Below are 19,270 nucleotides of genomic sequence, written 5' to 3'. Positions count from 1 at the left end.
GTTTGCAGAACAAATCCTATCAAAAGAGGTTGTGGATTTTCCTGTTTCCAGAGAGGCGGATAAGTTTCCACAGCATGAGACTTATCCTTAACATTAATATTCTTATTTTGAGTGTTTATGACAATTGTTATCATGATTACTATTATTTGGATGTTTGGCTAAAACATCTGTACTTAGCAAAACTTAAAACATTAACATGGACTCTGAAAACATTTATTTAAGGAAATTGTTTGTCTACAAATTAATAAGTACAATCATTTCATCTTCTATATTTTTTTTATAAATGACTGTGTTGGTGCTTAGCACATCCTGTGTAACAGTTTCATACACACACACATTTATACGGTCACAATTGTACATGTATAATCGTGTGTGTGTGTTTTTATACTTTTGTTGTTAACAGAGGACCTAAAAGACTTGTGTCACTTCTGTGGAGAGATGGAAAGTGACAAGCCTTAGTTGCCTTAGTTTGCCTGAGTTGCCTGAGTTTGCCTTAGTTTGCCTGAGTTGCCTGAGTTTGCCTTAGTTTGCCTGAGTTGCCTGAGTTTGCCTTAGTTTGCCTGAGTTTGCCTTAGTTTGCCTTAGTTGCCTTAGTTTGCCTGAGTTGCCTGAGTTTGCCTTAGTTTGCCTGAGTTGCCTGAGTTTGCCTTAGTTTGCCTGAGTTGCCTGAGTTTGCCTTAGTTGCCTGAGTTTGCCTTAGTTTGCCTGAGTTTGCCTGAGTTTGCCTTAGTTTGCCTGAGTTGCCTGAGTTTGCCTTAGTTTGCCTGAGTTGCCTGAGTTTGCCTTAGTTGCCTTAGTTTGCCTTAGTTTGCCTGAGTTGCCTTAGTTTGCCTGAGTTGCCTGAGTTTGCCTTAGTTTGCCTGAGTTGCCTGAGTTTGCCTTAGTTTGCCTGAGTTGCCTGAGTTTGCCTTAGTTTGCCTTAGTTGCCTTAGTTGCCTGAGTTTGCCTTAGTTTGCCTTAGTTGCCTTAGTTTGCCTGAGTTGCCTGAGTTTGCCTTAGTTTGCCTGAGTTGCCTGAGTTTGCCTTAGTTTGCCTGAGTTGCCTGAGTTTGCCTTAGTTGCCTGAGTTTGCCTTAGTTTGCCTGAGTTTGCCTGAGTTGCCTGAGTTTGCCTTAGTTTGCCTGAGTTGCCTGAGTTTGCCTTAGTTTGCCTGAGTTGCCTGAGTTTGCCTTAGTTGCCTTAGTTTGCCTTAGTTTGCCTGAGTTGCCTTAGTTTGCCTGAGTTGCCTGAGTTTGCCTTAGTTTGCCTGAGTTGCCTGAGTTTGCCTTAGTTGCCTGAGTTTGCCTTAGTTGCCTTAGTTGCCTGAGTTTGCCTTAGTTGCCTGAGTTTGCCTGAGTTTGCCTTAGTTGCCTGAGTTTGCCTTAGTTGCCTGAGTTTGCCTAAGTTTGCCTTAGTTGCCTGAGTTTGCCTTAGTTACCTTAGTTGCCTGAGTTTGCCTTAGTTGCCTGAGTTTGCCTTAGTTGCCTGAGTTTGCCTTAGTTGCCTGAGTTTGCCCTAGTTTGCCTTAGTTGCCTTAGTTTGCCTTAGTTTGCCTGAGTTTGCCTTAGTTGCCTGAGTTTGCCTTAGTTTGCCTGAGTTGCCTTAGTTTGCCTTAGTTGCCTGAGTTTGCCTGAGTTTGCCTTAGTTGCCTGAGTTTGCCTCAGTTGCCTTAGTTTGCCCTAGTTTGCCTTAGTTGCCTTAGTTTGCCCTAGTTTGTCTTAGTTGCCTTAGTTTGCCCTAGTTTGCCTTAGTTGCCTTAGTTTGCCCTAGTTTGCCTTAGTTTGCCTGAGATTGCCTTAGTTGCCATAGTTTGCCTTAGTTTGCCTTAGTTTGCCTTAGTTGCCATAGTTTGCCTGAGTTTGCCTTAGTTGCCTTAGTTTGCCTTAGTTGCCTTAGTTTGCCTTAGTTGCCTTAGTTTGCCTTAGTTTGCTTTAGTTTGCCTGAGTTGCCCTGGTTTGCCTTAGTTGCCTTAGTTTGCCTGAGTTTGCCTGAGTTTGCCTTAGTTGCCTGAGTTTGCCTTAGTTGCCTGAGTTTGCCTCAGTTTGCCTTAGTTTGCCTGAGTTTGCCTTAGTTGCCTGAGTTTGCTTTAGTTTGCCTGAGTTGCCCTGGTTTGCCTGAGTTGCCTTAGTTTGCCTGAGTTTGCCTGAGTTGCCTTAGTTTGCCTTAGTTGCCTGAGTTTGCCTTAGTTTGCCTTAGTTTGCCTGAGTTTGCCTTAGTTTGCCTGAGTTTGCCTTAGTTTGCCTTAGTTTGCCTGAGTTGCCTTAGTTTGCCTTAGTTGCCTTAGTTTGCCTTAGTTTGCCTGAGTTTGCCTTAGTTTGCCTTAGTTGCCTGAGTTTGCCTTAGTTGCCTTAGTTTGCCTTAGTTGCCTTAGTTGCCTGAGTTGCCTTAGTTTGCCTTAGTTTGCCTGAGTTTGCCTTAGTTTGCCTTAGTTTGCCTTAGTTTGCCTTAGTTGCCTTAGTTGCCTGAGTTGCCTTAGTTTGCCTTAGTTTGCCTGAGTTTGCCTTAGTTTGCCTTAGTTGCCTGAGTTGCCTTAGTTTGCCTTAGTTTGCCTTAGTTGCCATAGTTTGCCTGAGTTTGCCTTAGTTGCCTTAGTTTGCCTTAGTTGCCTTAGTTTGCCTGAGTTTGCCTGAGTTTGCCTTAGTTTGCCTTAGTTGCCTGAGTTTGCCTTAGTTGCCTTAGTTTGCCTGAGTTTGCCTGAGTTTGCCTTAGTTGCCTTAGTTTGCCTTAGTTTGCCTGAGTTTGCCTGAGTTTGCCTGAGTTTGCCTTAGTTGCCTTAGTTTGCCTGAGTTGCCTTAGTTGCCTGAGTTTGCCTTAGTTGCCTTAGTTTGCCTTAGTTTGCCTGAGTTTGCCTGAGTTTGCCTTAGTTGCCTGAGTTTGCCTGAGTTGCCTTAGTTTGCCTTAGTTGCCTTAGTTGCCTGAGTTTGCCTGAGTTGCCTTAGTTGCCTTAGTTGCCTGAGTTTGCCTTAGTTGCCTGAGTTGCCTTAGTTGCCGGAGTTTGCCTGAGTTGCCGGAGTTTGCCTGAGTTTGCCTTAGTTTGCCTTAGTTGCCTGAGTTTGCCTTAGTTTGCCTTAGTTGCCTTAGTTTGCCCTAGTTTGCCTTAGTTTGCCTGAGATTGCCTGAGTTGCTTTAGTTTGCCTTAGTTTGCCTTAGTTTGCCTTAGTTGCCATAGTTTGCCTGAGTTTGCCTTAGTTGCCTTAGTTTGCCTTAGTTGCCTTAGTTTGCCTGAGATTGCCTTAGTTTGCCTTAGTTTGCCTTAGTTTGCCTGAGTTTGCCTTAGTTTGCCTTAGTTTGCCTTAGTTGCCTTAGTTTGCCTGAGATTGCCTGAGATTGCCTTAGTTGCCTTAGTTTGCCTTAGTTGCCTTAGTTTGCCTGAGTTTGCCTTAGTTTGCCTTAGTTGCCTTAGTTTGCCTTAGTTGCCATAGTTTGCCTGAGTTTGCCTTAGTTGCCTTAGTTTGCCTTAGTTGCCTTAGTTTGCCTGAGATTGCCTGAGTTGCCTTAGTTTGCCTGAGTTTGCCTTAGTTTGCCTTAGTTTGCCTTAGTTGCCTTAGTTTGCCTTAGTTGCCTTAGTTTGCCTGAGATTGCCTGAGTTGCCTTAGTTTGCCTGAGTTTGCCTTAGTTTGCCTTAGTTTGCCTTAGTTGCCTTAGTTTGCCTTAGTTGCCATAGTTTGCCTGAGTTTGCCTTAGTTGCCTTAGTTTGCCTTAGTTGCCTTAGTTTGCCTGAGATTGCCTTAGTTTGCCTTAGTTGCCATAGTTTGCCTTAGTTGCCTTAGTTTGCCTGAGTTTGCCTTAGTTGCCCTAGTTTGCCTTAGTTTGCCTGAGATTGCCTGAGTTGCTTTAGTTTGCCTTAGTTTGCCTTAGTTTGCCTTAGTTGCCATAGTTTGCCTGAGTTTGCCTTAGTTGCCTTAGTTTGCCTTAGTTGCCTTAGTTGCCTTAGTTTGCCTGAGTTTGCCTTAGTTTGCTTTAGTTTGCCTGAGTTTGCCTTAGTTGCCTGAGTTTGCCTTAGTTGCCTGAGTTTGCCTCAGTTTGCCTTAGTTTGCCTGAGTTTGCCTTAGTTTGCCTTAGTTGCCTGAGTTTGCTTTAGTTTGCCTTAGTTTGCCTGAGTTGCCTTAGTTTGCCTGAGTTTGCCTGAGTTGCTTTAGTTTGCCTGAGTTTGCCTTAGTTTGCCTTAGTTGCCTGAGTTTGCCTTAGTTGCCTTAGTTTGCCTGAGTTGCCTTAGTTTGCCTGAGTTTGCCTTAGTTTGCCTTAGTTGCCTGAGTTTGCCTTAGTTGCCTGAGTTTGCTTTAGTTTGCCTTAGTTTGCCTGAGTTGCCTTAGTTTGCCTGAGTTTGCCTGAGTTGCTTTAGTTTGCCTGAGTTTGCCTTAGTTTGCCTTAGTTGCCTGAGTTTGCCTTAGTTGCCTTAGTTTGCCTGAGTTGCCTTAGTTTGCCTTAGTTGCCTGAGTTTGCCTTAGTTGCCTGAGTTTGCCTTAGTTGCCTTAGTTTGCCTCAGTTTGCCTTAGTTTGCCTGAGTTTGCCTTAGTTGCCTGAGTTTGCTTTAGTTTGCCTTAGTTTGCCTGAGTTGCCTTAGTTTGCCTGAGTTTGCCTGAGTTGCCTTAGTTTGCCTTAGTTGCCTGAGTTTGCCTTAGTTTGCCTGAGTTTGCCTTAGTTTGCCTTAGTTTGCCTTAGTTGCCTTAGTTTGCCTTAGTTGCCATAGTTTGCCTGAGTTTGCCTTAGTTGCCTTAGTTTGCCTTAGTTGCCTTAGTTTGCCTGAGATTGCCTTAGTTTGCCTTAGTTGCCATAGTTTGCCTTAGTTGCCTTAGTTTGCCTGAGTTTGCCTTAGTTGCCCTAGTTTGCCTTAGTTTGCCTGAGATTGCCTGAGTTGCTTTAGTTTGCCTTAGTTTGCCTTAGTTTGCCTTAGTTGCCATAGTTTGCCTGAGTTTGCCTTAGTTTGCTTTAGTTTGCCTTAGTTTGCCTGAGTTGCCTTAGTTTGCCTGACTTTGCCTGAGTTGCCTTAGTTTGCCTTAGTTGCCTGAGTTTGCCTTAGTTTGCCTTAGTTGCCTGAGTTTGCCTTAGTTGCCTTAGTTTGCCTTAGTTGCCTTAGTTGCCTGAGTTTGCCTTAGTTTGCCTTAGTTTGCCTGAGTTTGCCTGAGTTTGCCTTAGTTTGCCTTAGTTTGCCTGAGTTGCCTTAGTTGCCTGAGTTTGCCTTAGTTGCCTTAGTTTGCCTTAGTTTGCCTGAGTTTGCCTTAGTTGCCTGAGTTTGCCTTAGTTGCCTTAGTTTGCCTTAGTTGCCTTAGTTGCCTGAGTTTGCCTTAGTTTGCCTTAGTTTGCCTGAGTTTGCCTGAGTTGCCTGAGTTTGCCTTAGTTGCCTTAGTTTGCCTGAGTTGCCTTAGTTGCCTGAGTTTGCCTTAGTTTGCCTTAGTTGCCATAGTTTGCCTGAGTTTGCCTTAGTTGCCTTAGTTTGCCTTAGTTGCCTTAGTTTGCCTTAGTTGCCTTAGTTTGCCTTAGTTTGCTTTAGTTTGCCTGAGTTGCCCTGGTTTGCCTTAGTTGCCTTAGTTTGCCTGAGTTTGCCTGAGTTTGCCTTAGTTGCCTGAGTTTGCCTTAGTTGCCTGAGTTTGCCTCAGTTTGCCTTAGTTTGCCTGAGTTTGCCTTAGTTGCCTGAGTTTGCTTTAGTTTGCCTGAGTTGCCCTGGTTTGCCTGAGTTGCCTTAGTTTGCCTGAGTTTGCCTGAGTTGCCTTAGTTTGCCTTAGTTGCCTGAGTTTGCCTTAGTTTGCCTTAGTTTGCCTGAGTTTGCCCTAGTTTGCCTTAGTTGCCTTAGTTTGCCTTAGTTTGCCTGAGTTTGCCTTAGTTGCCTGAGTTTGCCTTAGTTTGCCTGAGTTGCCTTAGTTTGCCTTAGTTGCCTGAGTTTGCCTGAGTTTGCCTTAGTTGCCTGAGTTTGCCTCAGTTGCCTTAGTTTGCCCTAGTTTGCCTTAGTTGCCTTAGTTTGCCCTAGTTTGTCTTAGTTGCCTTAGTTTGCCCTAGTTTGCCTTAGTTGCCTTAGTTTGCCCTAGTTTGCCTTAGTTTGCCTGAGATTGCCTTAGTTGCCATAGTTTGCCTTAGTTTGCCTTAGTTGCCATAGTTTGCCTGAGTTTGCCTTAGTTGCCTTAGTTTGCCTTAGTTGCCTTAGTTTGCCTTAGTTGCCTTAGTTTGCCTTAGTTTGCTTTAGTTTGCCTGAGTTGCCCTGGTTTGCCTTAGTTGCCTTAGTTTGCCTGAGTTTGCCTGAGTTTGCCTTAGTTGCCTGAGTTTGCCTTAGTTGCCTGAGTTTGCCTCAGTTTGCCTTAGTTTGCCTGAGTTTGCCTTAGTTGCCTGAGTTTGCTTTAGTTTGCCTGAGTTGCCCTGGTTTGCCTGAGTTGCCCTGGTTTGCCTGAGTTGCCTTAGTTTGCCTGAGTTTGCCTGAGTTGCCTTAGTTTGCCTTAGTTGCCTGAGTTTGCCTTAGTTTGCCTTAGTTTGCCTGAGTTTGCCTTAGTTTGCCTTAGTTTGCCTGAGTTGCCTTAGTTTGCCTTAGTTGCCTTAGTTTGCCTTAGTTTGCCTGAGTTTGCCTGAGTTTGCCTTAGTTTGCCTTAGTTGCCTGAGTTTGCCTTAGTTGCCTTAGTTTGCCTTAGTTGCCTTAGTTGCCTGAGTTGCCTTAGTTTGCCTTAGTTTGCCTGAGTTTGCCTTAGTTTGCCTTAGTGTGCCTTAGTTTGCCTTAGTTGCCTTAGTTGCCTGAGTTGCCTTAGTTTGCCTTAGTTTGCCTTAGTTGCCTGAGTTGCCCTGGTTTGCCTTAGTTTGCCTTAGTTGCCTGAGTTGCCTTAGTTTGCCTTAGTTGCCTTAGTTGCCTGAGTTGCCCTGGTTTGCCTTAGTTTGCCTTAGTTTGCCTTAGTTTGCCTTAGTTGCCTTAGTTGCCTGAGTTGCCTTAGTTTGCCTTAGTTTGCCTGAGTTTGCCTTAGTTTGCCTTAGTTGCCTTAGTTGCCTGAGTTGCCTTAGTTTGCCTTAGTTTGCCTTAGTTTGCCTTAGTTGCCATAGTTTGCCTGAGTTTGCCTTAGTTTGCCTTAGTTGCCTTAGTTTGCCTTAGTTGCCTTAGTTTGCCTGAGTTTGCCTGAGTTTGCCTTAGTTTGCCTTAGTTGCCTGAGTTTGCCTTAGTTGCCTTAGTTTGCCTGAGTTTGCCTGAGTTTGCCTTAGTTGCCTTAGTTTGCTTTAGTTTGCCTGAGTTTGCCTGAGTTTGCCTGAGTTTGCCTTAGTTGCCTTAGTTTGCCTGAGTTTGCCTGAGTTTGCCTTAGTTTGCCTTAGTTTGCCTTAGTTGCCTGAGTTTGCCTTAGTTGCCTTAGTTTGCCTGAGTTTGCCTGAGTTTGCCTTAGTTGCCTTAGTTTGCCTTAGTTTGCCTGAGTTTGCCTGAGTTTGCCTGAGTTTGCCTTAGTTGCCTTAGTTTGCCTGAGTTGCCTTAGTTGCCTGAGTTTGCCTTAGTTGCCTTAGTTTGCCTTAGTTTGCCTGAGTTTGCCTGAGTTTGCCTTAGTTGCCTGAGTTTGCCTGAGTTGCCTTAGTTTGCCTTAGTTGCCTTAGTTGCCTGAGTTTGCCTGAGTTGCCTTAGTTGCCTTAGTTGCCTGAGTTTGCCTTAGTTGCCTGAGTTGCCTTAGTTGCCGGAGTTTGCCTGAGTTGCCGGAGTTTGCCTGAGTTTGCCTTAGTTTGCCTTAGTTGCCTGAGTTTGCCTTAGTTTGCCTTAGTTGCCTTAGTTTGCCCTAGTTTGCCTTAGTTTGCCTGAGATTGCCTGAGTTGCTTTAGTTTGCCTTAGTTTGCCTTAGTTTGCCTTAGTTTGCCTTAGTTGCCATAGTTTGCCTGAGTTTGCCTTAGTTGCCTTAGTTTGCCTTAGTTGCCTTAGTTTGCCTGAGATTGCCTTAGTTTGCCTTAGTTTGCCTTAGTTTGCCTGAGATTGCCTTAGTTTGCCTTAGTTGCCTTAGTTTGCCTGAGATTGCCTTAGTTTGCCTTAGTTTGCCTTAGTTTGCCTTAGTTGCCTTAGTTTGCCTGAGATTGCCTGAGATTGCCTTAGTTGCCTTAGTTTGCCTTAGTTGCCTTAGTTTGCCTGAGTTTGCCTTAGTTTGCCTTAGTTGCCTTAGTTTGCCTTAGTTGCCATAGTTTGCCTGAGTTTGCCTTAGTTGCCTTAGTTTGCCTGAGATTGCCTGAGTTGCCTTAGTTTGCCTGAGTTTGCCTGAGTTTGCCTTAGTTTGCCTTAGTTGCCTTAGTTTGCCTTAGTTGCCTTAGTTTGCCTGAGATTGCCTGAGTTGCCTTAGTTTGCCTGAGTTTGCCTTAGTTTGCCTTAGTTTGCCTTAGTTGCCTTAGTTTGCCTTAGTTGCCATAGTTTGCCTGAGTTTGCCTTAGTTGCCTTAGTTTGCCTTAGTTGCCTTAGTTTGCCTGAGATTGCCTTAGTTTGCCTTAGTTGCCATAGTTTGCCTTAGTTGCCTTAGTTTGCCTGAGTTTGCCTTAGTTGCCCTAGTTTGCCTTAGTTTGCCTGAGATTGCCTGAGTTGCTTTAGTTTGCCTTAGTTTGCCTTAGTTTGCCTTAGTTTGCCTTAGTTGCCATAGTTTGCCTGAGTTTGCCTTAGTTGCCTTAGTTTGCCTTAGTTGCCTTAGTTTGCCTTAGTTGCCTTAGTTTGCCTGAGTTTGCCTTAGTTTGCTTTAGTTTGCCTGAGTTTGCCTTAGTTGCCTGAGTTTGCCTTAGTTGCCTGAGTATGCCTCAGTTTGCCTGAGTTTGCCTTAGTTGCCTGAGTTTGCTTTAGTTTGCCTTAGTTTGCCTTAGTTTGCCTGAGTTGCCTTAGTTTGCCTGAGTTTGCCTGAGTTGCTTTAGTTTGCCTGAGTTTGCCTTAGTTTGCCTTAGTTGCCTGAGTTTGCCTTAGTTGCCTTAGTTTGCCTGAGTTGCCTTAGTTTGCCTTAGTTGCCTGAGTTTGCCTTAGTTGCCTGAGTTTGCCTTAGTTGCCTGAGTTTGCCTTAGTTGCCTTAGTTTGCCTCAGTTTGCCTTAGTTTGCCTGAGTTTGCCTTAGTTGCCTGAGTTTGCTTTAGTTTGCCTTAGTTTGCCTTAGTTTGCCTGAGTTGCCTTAGTTTGCCTGAGTTTGCCTGAGTTGCCTTAGTTTGCCTTAGTTGCCTGAGTTTGCCTTAGTTTGCCTTAGTTGCCTGAGTTTGCCTTAGTTGCCTTAGTTTGCCTTAGTTGCCTTAGTTGCCTGAGTTTGCCTTAGTTTGCCTTAGTTTGCCTGAGTTTGCCTGAGTTTGCCTTAGTTTGCCTTAGTTTGCCTGAGTTGCCTTAGTTGCCTGAGTTTGCCTTAGTTGCCTTAGTTTGCCTTAGTTTGCCTGAGTTTGCCTGAGTTTGCCTTAGTTGCCTGAGTTTGCCTTAGTTGCCTTAGTTTGCCTTAGTTTGCCTTAGTTGCCTGAGTTTGCCTTAGTTTGCCTTAGTTTGCCTGAGTTTGCCTGAGTTGCCTGAGTTTGCCTTAGTTGCCTTAGTTTGCCTGAGTTGCCTTAGTTGCCTGAGTTGCCTTAGTTGCCTGAGTTTGCCTTAGTTTGCCTTAGTTGCCTGATTTGCCTTAGTTGCCGGAGTTTGCCTGAGTTGCCGGAGTTTGCCTGAGTTTGCCTTAGTTGCCTGAGTTTGCCTGAGTTGCCTGAGTTTGCCTTAGTTGCCTGAGTTTGCCTTAGTTGCCTGAGTTTGCCTGAGTTTGCCTTAGTTGCCTGAGTTTGCCTTAGTTGCCTTAGTTTGCCTTAGTTGCCTTAGTTTGCCTTAGTTGCCTTAGTTTGCCTTAGTTTGCCTGAGTTTGCCTTAGTTGCCTGAGTTGCCTTAGTTGCCTGAGTTTGCCTTAGTTTGCCTTAGTTGCCTGAGTTGCCTTAGTTGCCGGAGTTTGCCTGAGTTGCCGGAGTTTGCCTGAGTTTGCCTTAGTTGCCTGAGTTTGCCTGAGTTTGCCTTAGTTTGCCTGAGTTTGCCTGAGTTTGCCTTAGTTGCCTGAGTTGCCTTAGTTGCCTGAGTTTGCCTTAGTTTGCCTGAGTTTGCCTGAGTTTGCCTTAGTTGCCTGAGTTGCCTTAGTTTGCCTGAGTTTGCCTGAGTTTGCCTTAGTTGCCTGAGTTTGCCTGAGTTGCCTGAGTTGCCTGAGTTGCTTTAGTTTGCCTTAGTTGCCTGAGTTTGCCTGAGTTTGCCTGAGTTTGCCTTAGTTTGCCTTAGTTGCCTGAGTTGCCTTAGTTTGCCTTAGTTGCCTTAGTTGCCTGAGTTGCCTTAGTTTGCCTTAGTTTGCCTTAGTTTGCCTTAGTTGCCATAGTTTGCCTGAGTTTGCCTTAGTTTGCCTTAGTTGCCTTAGTTTGCCTTAGTTGCCTTAGTTTGCCTGAGTTTGCCTGAGTTTGCCTTAGTTTGCCTTAGTTGCCTGAGTTTGCCTTAGTTGCCTTAGTTTGCCTGAGTTTGCCTGAGTTTGCCTTAGTTGCCTTAGTTTGCTTTAGTTTGCCTGAGTTTGCCTGAGTTTGCCTGAGTTTGCCTTAGTTGCCTTAGTTTGCCTGAGTTTGCCTGAGTTTGCCTTAGTTTGCCTTAGTTGCCTGAGTTTGCCTTAGTTGCCTTAGTTTGCCTGAGTTTGCCTGAGTTTGCCTTAGTTTGCCTTAGTTTGCCTGAGTTTGCCTGAGTTTGCCTGAGTTTGCCTTAGTTGCCTTAGTTTGCCTGAGTTGCCTTAGTTGCCTGAGTTTGCCTTAGTTGCCTTAGTTTGCCTTAGTTTGCCTGAGTTTGCCTGAGTTTGCCTTAGTTGCCTGAGTTTGCCTGAGTTGCCTTAGTTTGCCTTAGTTGCCTTAGTTGCCTGAGTTTGCCTGAGTTGCCTTAGTTGCCTTAGTTGCCTGAGTTTGCCTTAGTTGCCTGAGTTGCCTTAGTTGCCGGAGTTTGCCTGAGTTGCCGGAGTTTGCCTGAGTTTGCCTTAGTTTGCCTTAGTTGCCTGAGTTTGCCTTAGTTTGCCTTAGTTGCCTTAGTTTGCCCTAGTTTGCCTTAGTTTGCCTGAGATTGCCTGAGTTGCTTTAGTTTGCCTTAGTTTGCCTTAGTTTGCCTTAGTTTGCCTTAGTTGCCATAGTTTGCCTGAGTTTGCCTTAGTTGCCTTAGTTTGCCTTAGTTGCCTTAGTTTGCCTTAGTTTGCCTGAGTTTGCCTTAGTTTGCCTTAGTTTGCCTTAGTTGCCTTAGTTTGCCTGAGATTGCCTGAGATTGCCTTAGTTGCCTTAGTTTGCCTTAGTTGCCTTAGTTTGCCTGAGTTTGCCTTAGTTTGCCTTAGTTGCCTTAGTTTGCCTTAGTTGCCATAGTTTGCCTGAGTTTGCCTTAGTTGCCTTAGTTTGCCTGAGATTGCCTGAGTTGCCTTAGTTTGCCTGAGTTTGCCTGAGTTTGCCTTAGTTTGCCTTAGTTGCCTTAGTTTGCCTTAGTTGCCTTAGTTTGCCTGAGATTGCCTGAGTTGCCTTAGTTTGCCTGAGTTTGCCTTAGTTTGCCTTAGTTTGCCTTAGTTGCCTTAGTTTGCCTTAGTTGCCATAGTTTGCCTGAGTTTGCCTTAATTGCCTTAGTTTGCCTTAGTTGCCTTAGTTTGCCTGAGATTGCCTTAGTTTGCCTTAGTTGCCATAGTTTGCCTTAGTTGCCTTAGTTTGCCTTAGTTTGCCTGAGATTGCCTTAGTTTGCCTTAGTTGCCATAGTTTGCCTTAGTTGCCCTAGTTTGCCTTAGTTTGCCTGAGATTGCCTGAGTTGCTTTAGTTTGCCTTAGTTTGCCTTAGTTTGCCTTAGTTTGCCTTAGTTGCCATAGTTTGCCTGAGTTTGCCTTAGTTGCCTTAGTTTGCCTTAGTTGCCTTAGTTTGCCTTAGTTGCCTTAGTTTGCCTGAGTTTGCCTTAGTTTGCTTTAGTTTGCCTGAGTTTGCCTTAGTTGCCTGAGTTTGCCTTAGTTGCCTGAGTATGCCTCAGTTTGCCTGAGTTTGCCTTAGTTGCCTGAGTTTGCTTTAGTTTGCCTTAGTTTGCCTTAGTTTGCCTGAGTTGCCTTAGTTTGCCTGAGTTTGCCTGAGTTGCTTTAGTTTGCCTGAGTTTGCCTTAGTTTGCCTTAGTTGCCTGAGTTTGCCTTAGTTGCCTTAGTTTGCCTGAGTTGCCTTAGTTTGCCTTAGTTGCCTGAGTTTGCCTTAGTTGCCTGAGTTTGCCTTAGTTGCCTGAGTTTGCCTTAGTTGCCTTAGTTTGCCTCAGTTTGCCTTAGTTTGCCTGAGTTTGCCTTAGTTGCCTGAGTTTGCTTTAGTTTGCCTTAGTTTGCCTGAGTTGCCTTAGTTTGCCTGAGTTTGCCTGAGTTGCCTTAGTTTGCCTTAGTTGCCTGAGTTTGCCTTAGTTTGCCTTAGTTTCCTGAGTTTGCCTTAGTTGCCTTAGTTTGCCTTAGTTGCCTTAGTTGCCTGAGTTTGCCTTAGTTTGCCTTAGTTTGCCTGAGTTTGCCTGAGTTTGCCTTAGTTTGCCTTAGTTTGCCTGAGTTGCCTTAGTTGCCTGAGTTTGCCTTAGTTGCCTTAGTTTGCCTTAGTTTGCCTGAGTTTGCCTGAGTTTGCCTTAGTTGCCTGAGTTTGCCTTAGTTGCCTTAGTTTGCCTTAGTTGCCTTATTTGCCTGAGTTTGCCTTAGTTTGCCTTAGTTTGCCTGAGTTTGCCTGAGTTGCCTGAGTTTGCCTTAGTTGCCTTAGTTTGCCTGAGTTGCCTTAGTTGCCTGAGTTGCCTGAGTTGCCTTAGTTGCCTGAGTTTGCCTTAGTTTGCCTTAGTTGCCTGATTTGCCTTAGTTGCCGGAGTTTGCCTGAGTTTGCCTTAGTTGCCTGAGTTTGCCTTAGTTGCCTGAGTTTGCCTGAGTTGCCTGAGTTTGCCTTAGTTGCCTGAGTTTGCCTTAGTTGCCTGAGTTTGCCTGAGTTGCCTGAGTTTGCCTTAGTTGCCTGAGTTTGCCTTAGTTGCCTTAGTTTGCCTTAGTTGCCTTAGTTTGCCTTAGTTGCCTTAGTTTGCCTTAGTTTGCCTGAGTTTGCCTTAGTTGCCTGAGTTGCCTTAGTTGCCTGAGTTTGCCTTAGTTTGCCTTAGTTGCCTGAGTTGCCTTAGTTGCCGGAGTTTGCCTGAGTTGCCGGAGTTTGCCTGAGTTTGCCTTAGTTGCCTGAGTTTGCCTGAGTTTGCCTTAGTTTGCCTGAGTTTGCCTGAGTTTGCCTTAGTTGCCTGAGTTGCCTTAGTTGCCTGAGTTTGCCTTAGTTTGCCTGAGTTTGCCTGAGTTTGCCTTAGTTGCCTGAGTTGCCTTAGTTTGCCTGAGTTTGCCTGAGTTTGCCTTAGTTGCCTGAGTTTGCCTGAGTTGCCTGAGTTGCCTGAGTTGCTTTAGTTTGCCTTAGTTGCCTGAGTTTGCCTGAGTTTGCCTGAGTTTGCCTTAGTTTGCCTTAGTTGCCTGAGTTGCCTTAGTTGCCGGAGTTTGCCTGAGTTGCCGGAGTTTGCCTGAGTTTGCCTTAGTTGCCTGAGTTTGCCTGAGTTGCCTGAGTTTGCCTTAGTTGCCTGAGTTTGCCTTAGTTGCCTTAGTTTGCCTTAGTTGCCTTAGTTGCCTGAGTTTGCCTTAGTTTGCCTTAGTTTGCCTGAGTTTTCCTGAGTTTGCCTGAGTTTGCCTTAGTTGCCTGAGTTGCCTTAGTTGCCTGAGTTTGCCTTAGTTTGCCTTAGTTGCCTGAGTTGCCTTAGTTGCCGGAGTTTGCCTGAGTTGCCGGAGTTTGCCTGAGTTTGCCTTAGTTGCCTGAGTTTGCCTGAGTTTGCCTTAGTTTGCCTGAGTTTGCCTGAGTTTGCCTTAGTTGCCTGAGTTGCCTTAGTTGCCTGAGTTTGCCTGAGTTTGCCTGAGTTTGCCTTAGTTGCCTGAGTTGCCTTAGTTTGCCTGAGTTTGCCTGAGTTTGCCTTAGTTGCCTTAGTTGCCTGAGTTTGCCTGAGTTTGCCTTAGTTGCCTGAGTTTGCCTTAGTTGCCTTAGTTTGCCTTAGTTGCCTTAGTTGCCTGAGTTTGCCTTAGTTTGCCTTAGTTTGCCTGAGTTTGCCTGAGTTTGCCTTAGTTGCCTGAGTTGCCTTAGTTGCCTTAGTTGCCTGAGTTTGCCTTAGTTTGCCTGAGTTGCCTGAGTTGCCTTAGTTGCCGGAGTTTGCCTGAGTTGCCGGAGTTTGCCTGAGTTTGCCTGAGTTTGCCTGAGTTGCCTGAGTTGCCTGAGTTGCTTTAGTTTGCCTTAGTTGCCTGAGTTTGCCTGAGTTTGCCTGAGTTTGCCTTAGTTGCCTGAGTTGCCTTAGTTGCCGGAGTTTGCCTGAGTTGCCGGAGTTTGCCTGAGTTTGCCTTAGTTGCCTGAGTTTGCCTTAGTTTGCCTGAGTTTGCCTGAGTTTGCCTGAGTTTGCCTTAGTTGCCTGAGTTGCCTTAGTTGCCTTAGTTGCCTGAGTTTGCCTTAGTTTGCCTTAGTTGCCTGAGTTGCCTTAGTTGCCGGAGTTTGCCTCAGTTGCCGGAGTTTGCCTGAGTTTGCCTTAGTTGCCTGAGTTTGCCTTAGTTGCCTTAGTTTGCCTTAGTTGCCTGAGTTTGCCTGAGTTTGCCTTAGTTGCCTGAGTTGCCTTAGTTGCCTTAGTTGCCTGAGTTTGCCTTAGTTTGCCTTAGTTGCCTGAGTTGCCTTAGTTGCCGGAGTTTGCCTGAGTTGCCGGAGTTTGCCTGAGTTTGCCTTAGTTGCCTGAGTTTGCCTGAGTTGCCTGAGTTGCCTTAGTTGCCGGAGTTTGCCTTAGTTTGCCTGAGTTTGCCTTAGTTGCCTGAGTTGCCTTAGTTGCCTGAGTTTGCCTGAGTTTGCCTTAGTTGCCTGAGTTTGCCTTAGTTGCCTTAGTTTGCCTTAGTTGCCTTAGTTGCCTGAGTTTGCCTGAGTTTGCCTGAGTTTGCCTGAGTTTGCCTGAGTTTGCCTTAGTTTGCCTTAGTTGCCTTAGTTTGCCTTAGTTTGCCTGAGTTTGCCTGAGTTTGCCTTAGTTGCCTGAGTTGCCTTAGTTGCCTGAGTTTGCCTGAGTTTGCCTTAGTTGCCTGAGTTTGCCTTAGTTGCCTTAGTTTGCCTTAGTTGCCTTAGTTGCCTTAGTTGCCTTAGTTTGCCTTAGTTTGCCTGAGTTTGCCTGAGTTTGCCTTAGTTGCCTGAGTTGCCTGAGTTGCCTTAGTTGCCTTAGTTGCCTGAGTTTGCCTTAGTTTGCCTTAGTTGCCTGAGTTGCCTTAGTTGCCGGAGTTTGCCTGAGTTGCCGGAGTTTGCCTGAGTTTGCCTTAGTTGCCTGAGTTTGCCTGAGTTTGCCTTAGTTGCCTGAGTTTGCCTTAGTTGCCTTAGTTTGCCTTAGTTGCCTTAGTTTGCCTGAGTTTGCCTTAGTTTGCCTTAGTTTGCCTGAGTTTGCCTGAGTTTGCCTTAGTTGCCTGAGTTGCCTTAGTTGCCTTAGTTGCCTGAGTTTGCCTTAGTTTGCCTTAGTTGCCTGAGTTGCCTTAGTTGCCGGAGTTTGCCTGAGTTGCCGGAGTTTGCCTGAGTTTGCCTTAGTTGCCTGAGTTTGCCTGAGTTGCCTGAGTTTGCCTTAGTTGTGTTGTATCTGTACTGTTTGTTATTCTTATTTTTCTGCCCCCCAAAGAGGCGCCTTTTTGGAGGCTTTAGCATATTCAAAAACTCACCAAACTTGGCGGATGCACACGAGGAGTTTAAAAATTTCGTATTTTAAGGTCGCAAAAAAATGGTCGCCACCTAGCAATTTTCAAAAGACCCATTGCTATTCACTTACTTCATCGTAGAGACTTGAAATTCGGTACAGTTGTAGAGCTCACTAAGACGCTCAGAATTTACAAGTAATGTCATAGTGCAAGTATCGCAGGAAGTCGGCCATGTTGGATTGAAGGTCCATTTTTGACCCTATTTTGGCCGTTTACAGCCTTCGTATTTGATCGAACTCCTCCTAGGGATTTCGATTGATCGGCTTCAAACTCGGTCAGTCTGATCATAAGGCATGGCCAATTAAAAGTTATCAAAATGGTGAGTTTTTGAGCACGTTGAAGGGGGGTTACCAGGGGTCAAAGTTCACCTACTAGCCATGAAACAAAAACCTCTTATATTTCCTATACAAAAACACAGAGAGGGACCAAACTTTCAGTGATTGATCGTCATCGGGTGTCCTATAATACCCTGCAGTGAAATTTTTTTTTTTACGTAGGCCACGCCCCCTGAGAGCAGGAAGTGTAATGTTTTACTGTGAACGGTCGCTATCTTAGCCCTTTGACCTAATCAACATGAAACTGTGTCCAGAGACAGAAGACATGTTGGTGTGTTGTGGATTCCAACCCCGACCGGCTGCGATGTAGCAGGTGGGCGTGGCGGCGTTGCGAACGCCATCGAAATTCGTTTGGCTCTGAATTCCACAGTTTCGGGCCGACCTGCTCCAAACTCACTAGGATGGATCCTTATCCACCCGCCAACAGGAATCCATAGCGAAATTTGATGGGTGTGGCCTAATTTCTCTATAGCGCCCCCTAGGAGATTTTAAATGATCAGCCCCAAGCCATGCTTTAACCTAGAATTACCAAACTTGGTACACATGTGTATCTTGTCAGGACATACAAAAAAGTCTCTTGGAGCCATGCTCTAAACCCAACAGGAAGTCGGCCATTGAAGTTCCAATTTTGACCCCGATTTTGACGTTTCCAGCCTTTGCATTTGATTGAACTCCTCCTAGGGATTTCGATTGATCGGCTTCAACCTCGGTCAGTCTGATCATAAGGCATGTTTGATTCAAAGTTATCAAAATGGTGACATTTGAACAGGCGGAAGGGGAGTTAGCAGGGCTCAAAGTTCCCCTGTGATCGACTGTGTAATATGTAATTACAAAGGGGATCCCTGTCATGTGTAGGGCAATGCTGCCCTCTGGTGTCGAATTACTTAAATAATGAAACTATTTCAGTAATTCGACACCAGAGGGCAGCATTGCCCTACGGAATGACAGTCCAATGTTGTAATGAAGAGGAAAAAATGAAAAATTGGTATTTCTAACACAAAAACTCACAGAGACACCAAACTTTCTGTTATTGATCATCATCGGGTGTCCAATAATATCCAATGGTCAAATGATGACATCACTTAGGCCACGCCCCCTGACAACAGGAAGTCTCATATTTTACTGTGAACGGTCGATAGCTTCTGCACCAAACTTTGCATGAGTGATCCTGGTGGGATGCCTGATGATCCTACGTCATCATAGTATGACGTCATCTAAGCCCCGCCCCCCAGAACAGGAAGTGCTATTTTTTTCCTTATAAAGGTCCATTTATGGGTCTTTTGACCTAATCAAGGTGATTCTGTGTTGGATGACAGAAAGGAAGTTGGTGTCGCTTGCTTTAAAGTGCCAAGAGTTTTCAATGGCGGCAACGCCGTTCGTATACGTTTGCCTCTACATTCCACATATTTTGACCGAGCTGCATCAAACTTGGCCTGAGTGATCCTGGTGGGATTCCTGATGATCCTATGTCATCATATTATGACATCATCTAAGCCCCGCCCCCTCAGAACAGGAAGTGCCGTTTTTTTCCTTGGAAAGCTCTGTTTATGGCTCTCTTGACCTAATCAAGATGATTCGGATGATGAGCTCTGTCAATGCTCGTTGCTGGCTGAACCGTGTGGGCGTGGCCAAATGGCGAATATCAGTCCCTCGCCATATTCATACGTTCGGCTCTTATTCACGCATGCATCATCCGATTGGCGCCAAACTGGATATGTATGACCTTTGTTCACCTCTAAAGAGCCCAACGAGTTTGAAATGTAATTTGACTCCACTGCGCCCCCTAAGTTAATACATCGGCTGTATCTCCTCGATGCATCGACCGATCTGCACCAGATTTTTTTACAGTCGTCAGGGAGCGCTGCCGAACGCATTCACGCGTATCGCCCGGTGGACGGGCGGGGAAACTGCGGCAGAGCTTCTGCGGTGGTGAGCGGGCTGCGGCTCTGGAAACCGTGCGAGAGCTTCTGCGGTGGCCGGAACCCCCGCGGTAGCCAATAGGCCGGAGCGGCGCTTGCTGCGAGGGCCGCCCGAGGCTGCTTGCAGCTTTAATTTACATTATAACGGGATTTACCAGAAAGTCCACGCTCTCGTCTTTTCAGGAAGTCTTAATTTTTGTGCCCTGCTTTCAGCCATCCTCTTATATCAGCAATGAAAAATTATAAATACACACTACGTGTTGGAAAACTGCGTTTTGGTGACTGACTTTTATTTCTGTCAGGCGAAAGTGACAAAAGTTGGAAAAAGACCGATTCTCTTGTCGTTTAAAATAACACAAAACAGCGTAAAAAAAACCTGGTTTATTTAATTATTTTGACAATTTTGTAAACAATAGCAGCCGATTAAACTAAATGTTACAAGCTTGACATGATTAACTGAGTTGTTTTTACCGAGAAATCGATCAGAAGCGCCGTGAAAATGGTCAGATCCGCCTCTCTGGCTGCAATGCGCGCTCCCGACACAAGGGGGCAGATTTTCACAGGGGAACAGAATAGCGCACAAGACCGGGTTTTTAGTAGCAGTCCAGAATCACTGACCTTCTTCCACCTAAAAGGAGAGCAGGAGAGCTGGTCCTGGTCCTGGTCCTGGTCACGGTTCTGGTTCTGGTCGCGGTCCTGGTCCTGGTCGCGGTTCTGGTTCTGGTCCTGGTTCTGGTCGCGGTTCTGGTCCTGGTCCTGGTCCCGACTCTCCATCGCAGCCCCAAATTGCTCCAGATTCTGGTTCTGTATCGCTCACACCACCGGACCGGAGTCACTGATTTCTGAACGCACGAGGTTCAGGGAGCATGCGCAGTAACTTCTTCTTCCCCTTTTTTATGGTGGTTGGCAAACAACATCATGTGCATTAGCGCCACCTTCCAGACTGGATTATGGATCAGATGCTTTTACTACCTATAATCTCCCGTTCTTTTTTAAAAACTAAAAATAATATTAAAATCACCAGATGATATCTCAAACAATTCCCTTATATCTAGTTTACTTGCGTTCCTATCTAAATTGTTAATTAACACCACTTTCATGAACATTATGTAATTGGGTTTTTTTTACCCCTCCAGGGTATTTTGTGGCTCTAGTGTCCCTTAAGTGACAGCAGGCTGACAGGAAACAGGGAAGACATGCGGCAAACGTCGTCGGGTCCGGGAGTCGAACCCGCGACGGCCGCGTCCAGGACTCAAGGCCTCCAAATATGTGTCACGCTAACCGCTACGCCACCACGGCAGGCCTTCATGAATATTATTACATTTTAAAATATATGTTGTACTGTTTCTATTTGTTCACAATATTTAATCCTGT

At 45.5% G+C, this 19,270-nt stretch overlaps 1 protein-coding gene across 2 annotated transcripts in view; it reads right to left on the bottom strand.

Moving 5' to 3' along the window:
- Window positions 1-18,782, bottom strand: part of LOC114142953 (gastrula zinc finger protein XlCGF7.1-like) — a 36,943-nt gene extending 18,161 nt beyond the window's left edge. Inside the window, exon 1 of one of the 2 annotated variants that reach the window (XM_028014593.1) lies at window positions 18,515-18,782. In XM_028014593.1, the coding sequence (XP_027870394.1) occupies window positions 18,515-18,670 (156 nt within the window). In that variant the 5' untranslated portion in view covers window positions 18,671-18,782. The remainder of the gene's footprint in view (window positions 1-18,514) is intronic. The other variant, XM_028014594.1, reaches the window with a different exon arrangement.
- Window positions 18,783-19,270: the final 488 nt, after the last annotated feature.

Source organism: Xiphophorus couchianus, chromosome 4 (genome assembly GCF_001444195.1).
Source record: "Xiphophorus couchianus chromosome 4, X_couchianus-1.0, whole genome shotgun sequence".
NCBI classification, from domain to species: Eukaryota; Metazoa; Chordata; class Actinopteri; order Cyprinodontiformes; family Poeciliidae; genus Xiphophorus; species Xiphophorus couchianus.
The sequence above is the reverse complement of the archived record's forward strand: the minus strand, read 5'-3'. Positions and strand labels throughout refer to the sequence as shown.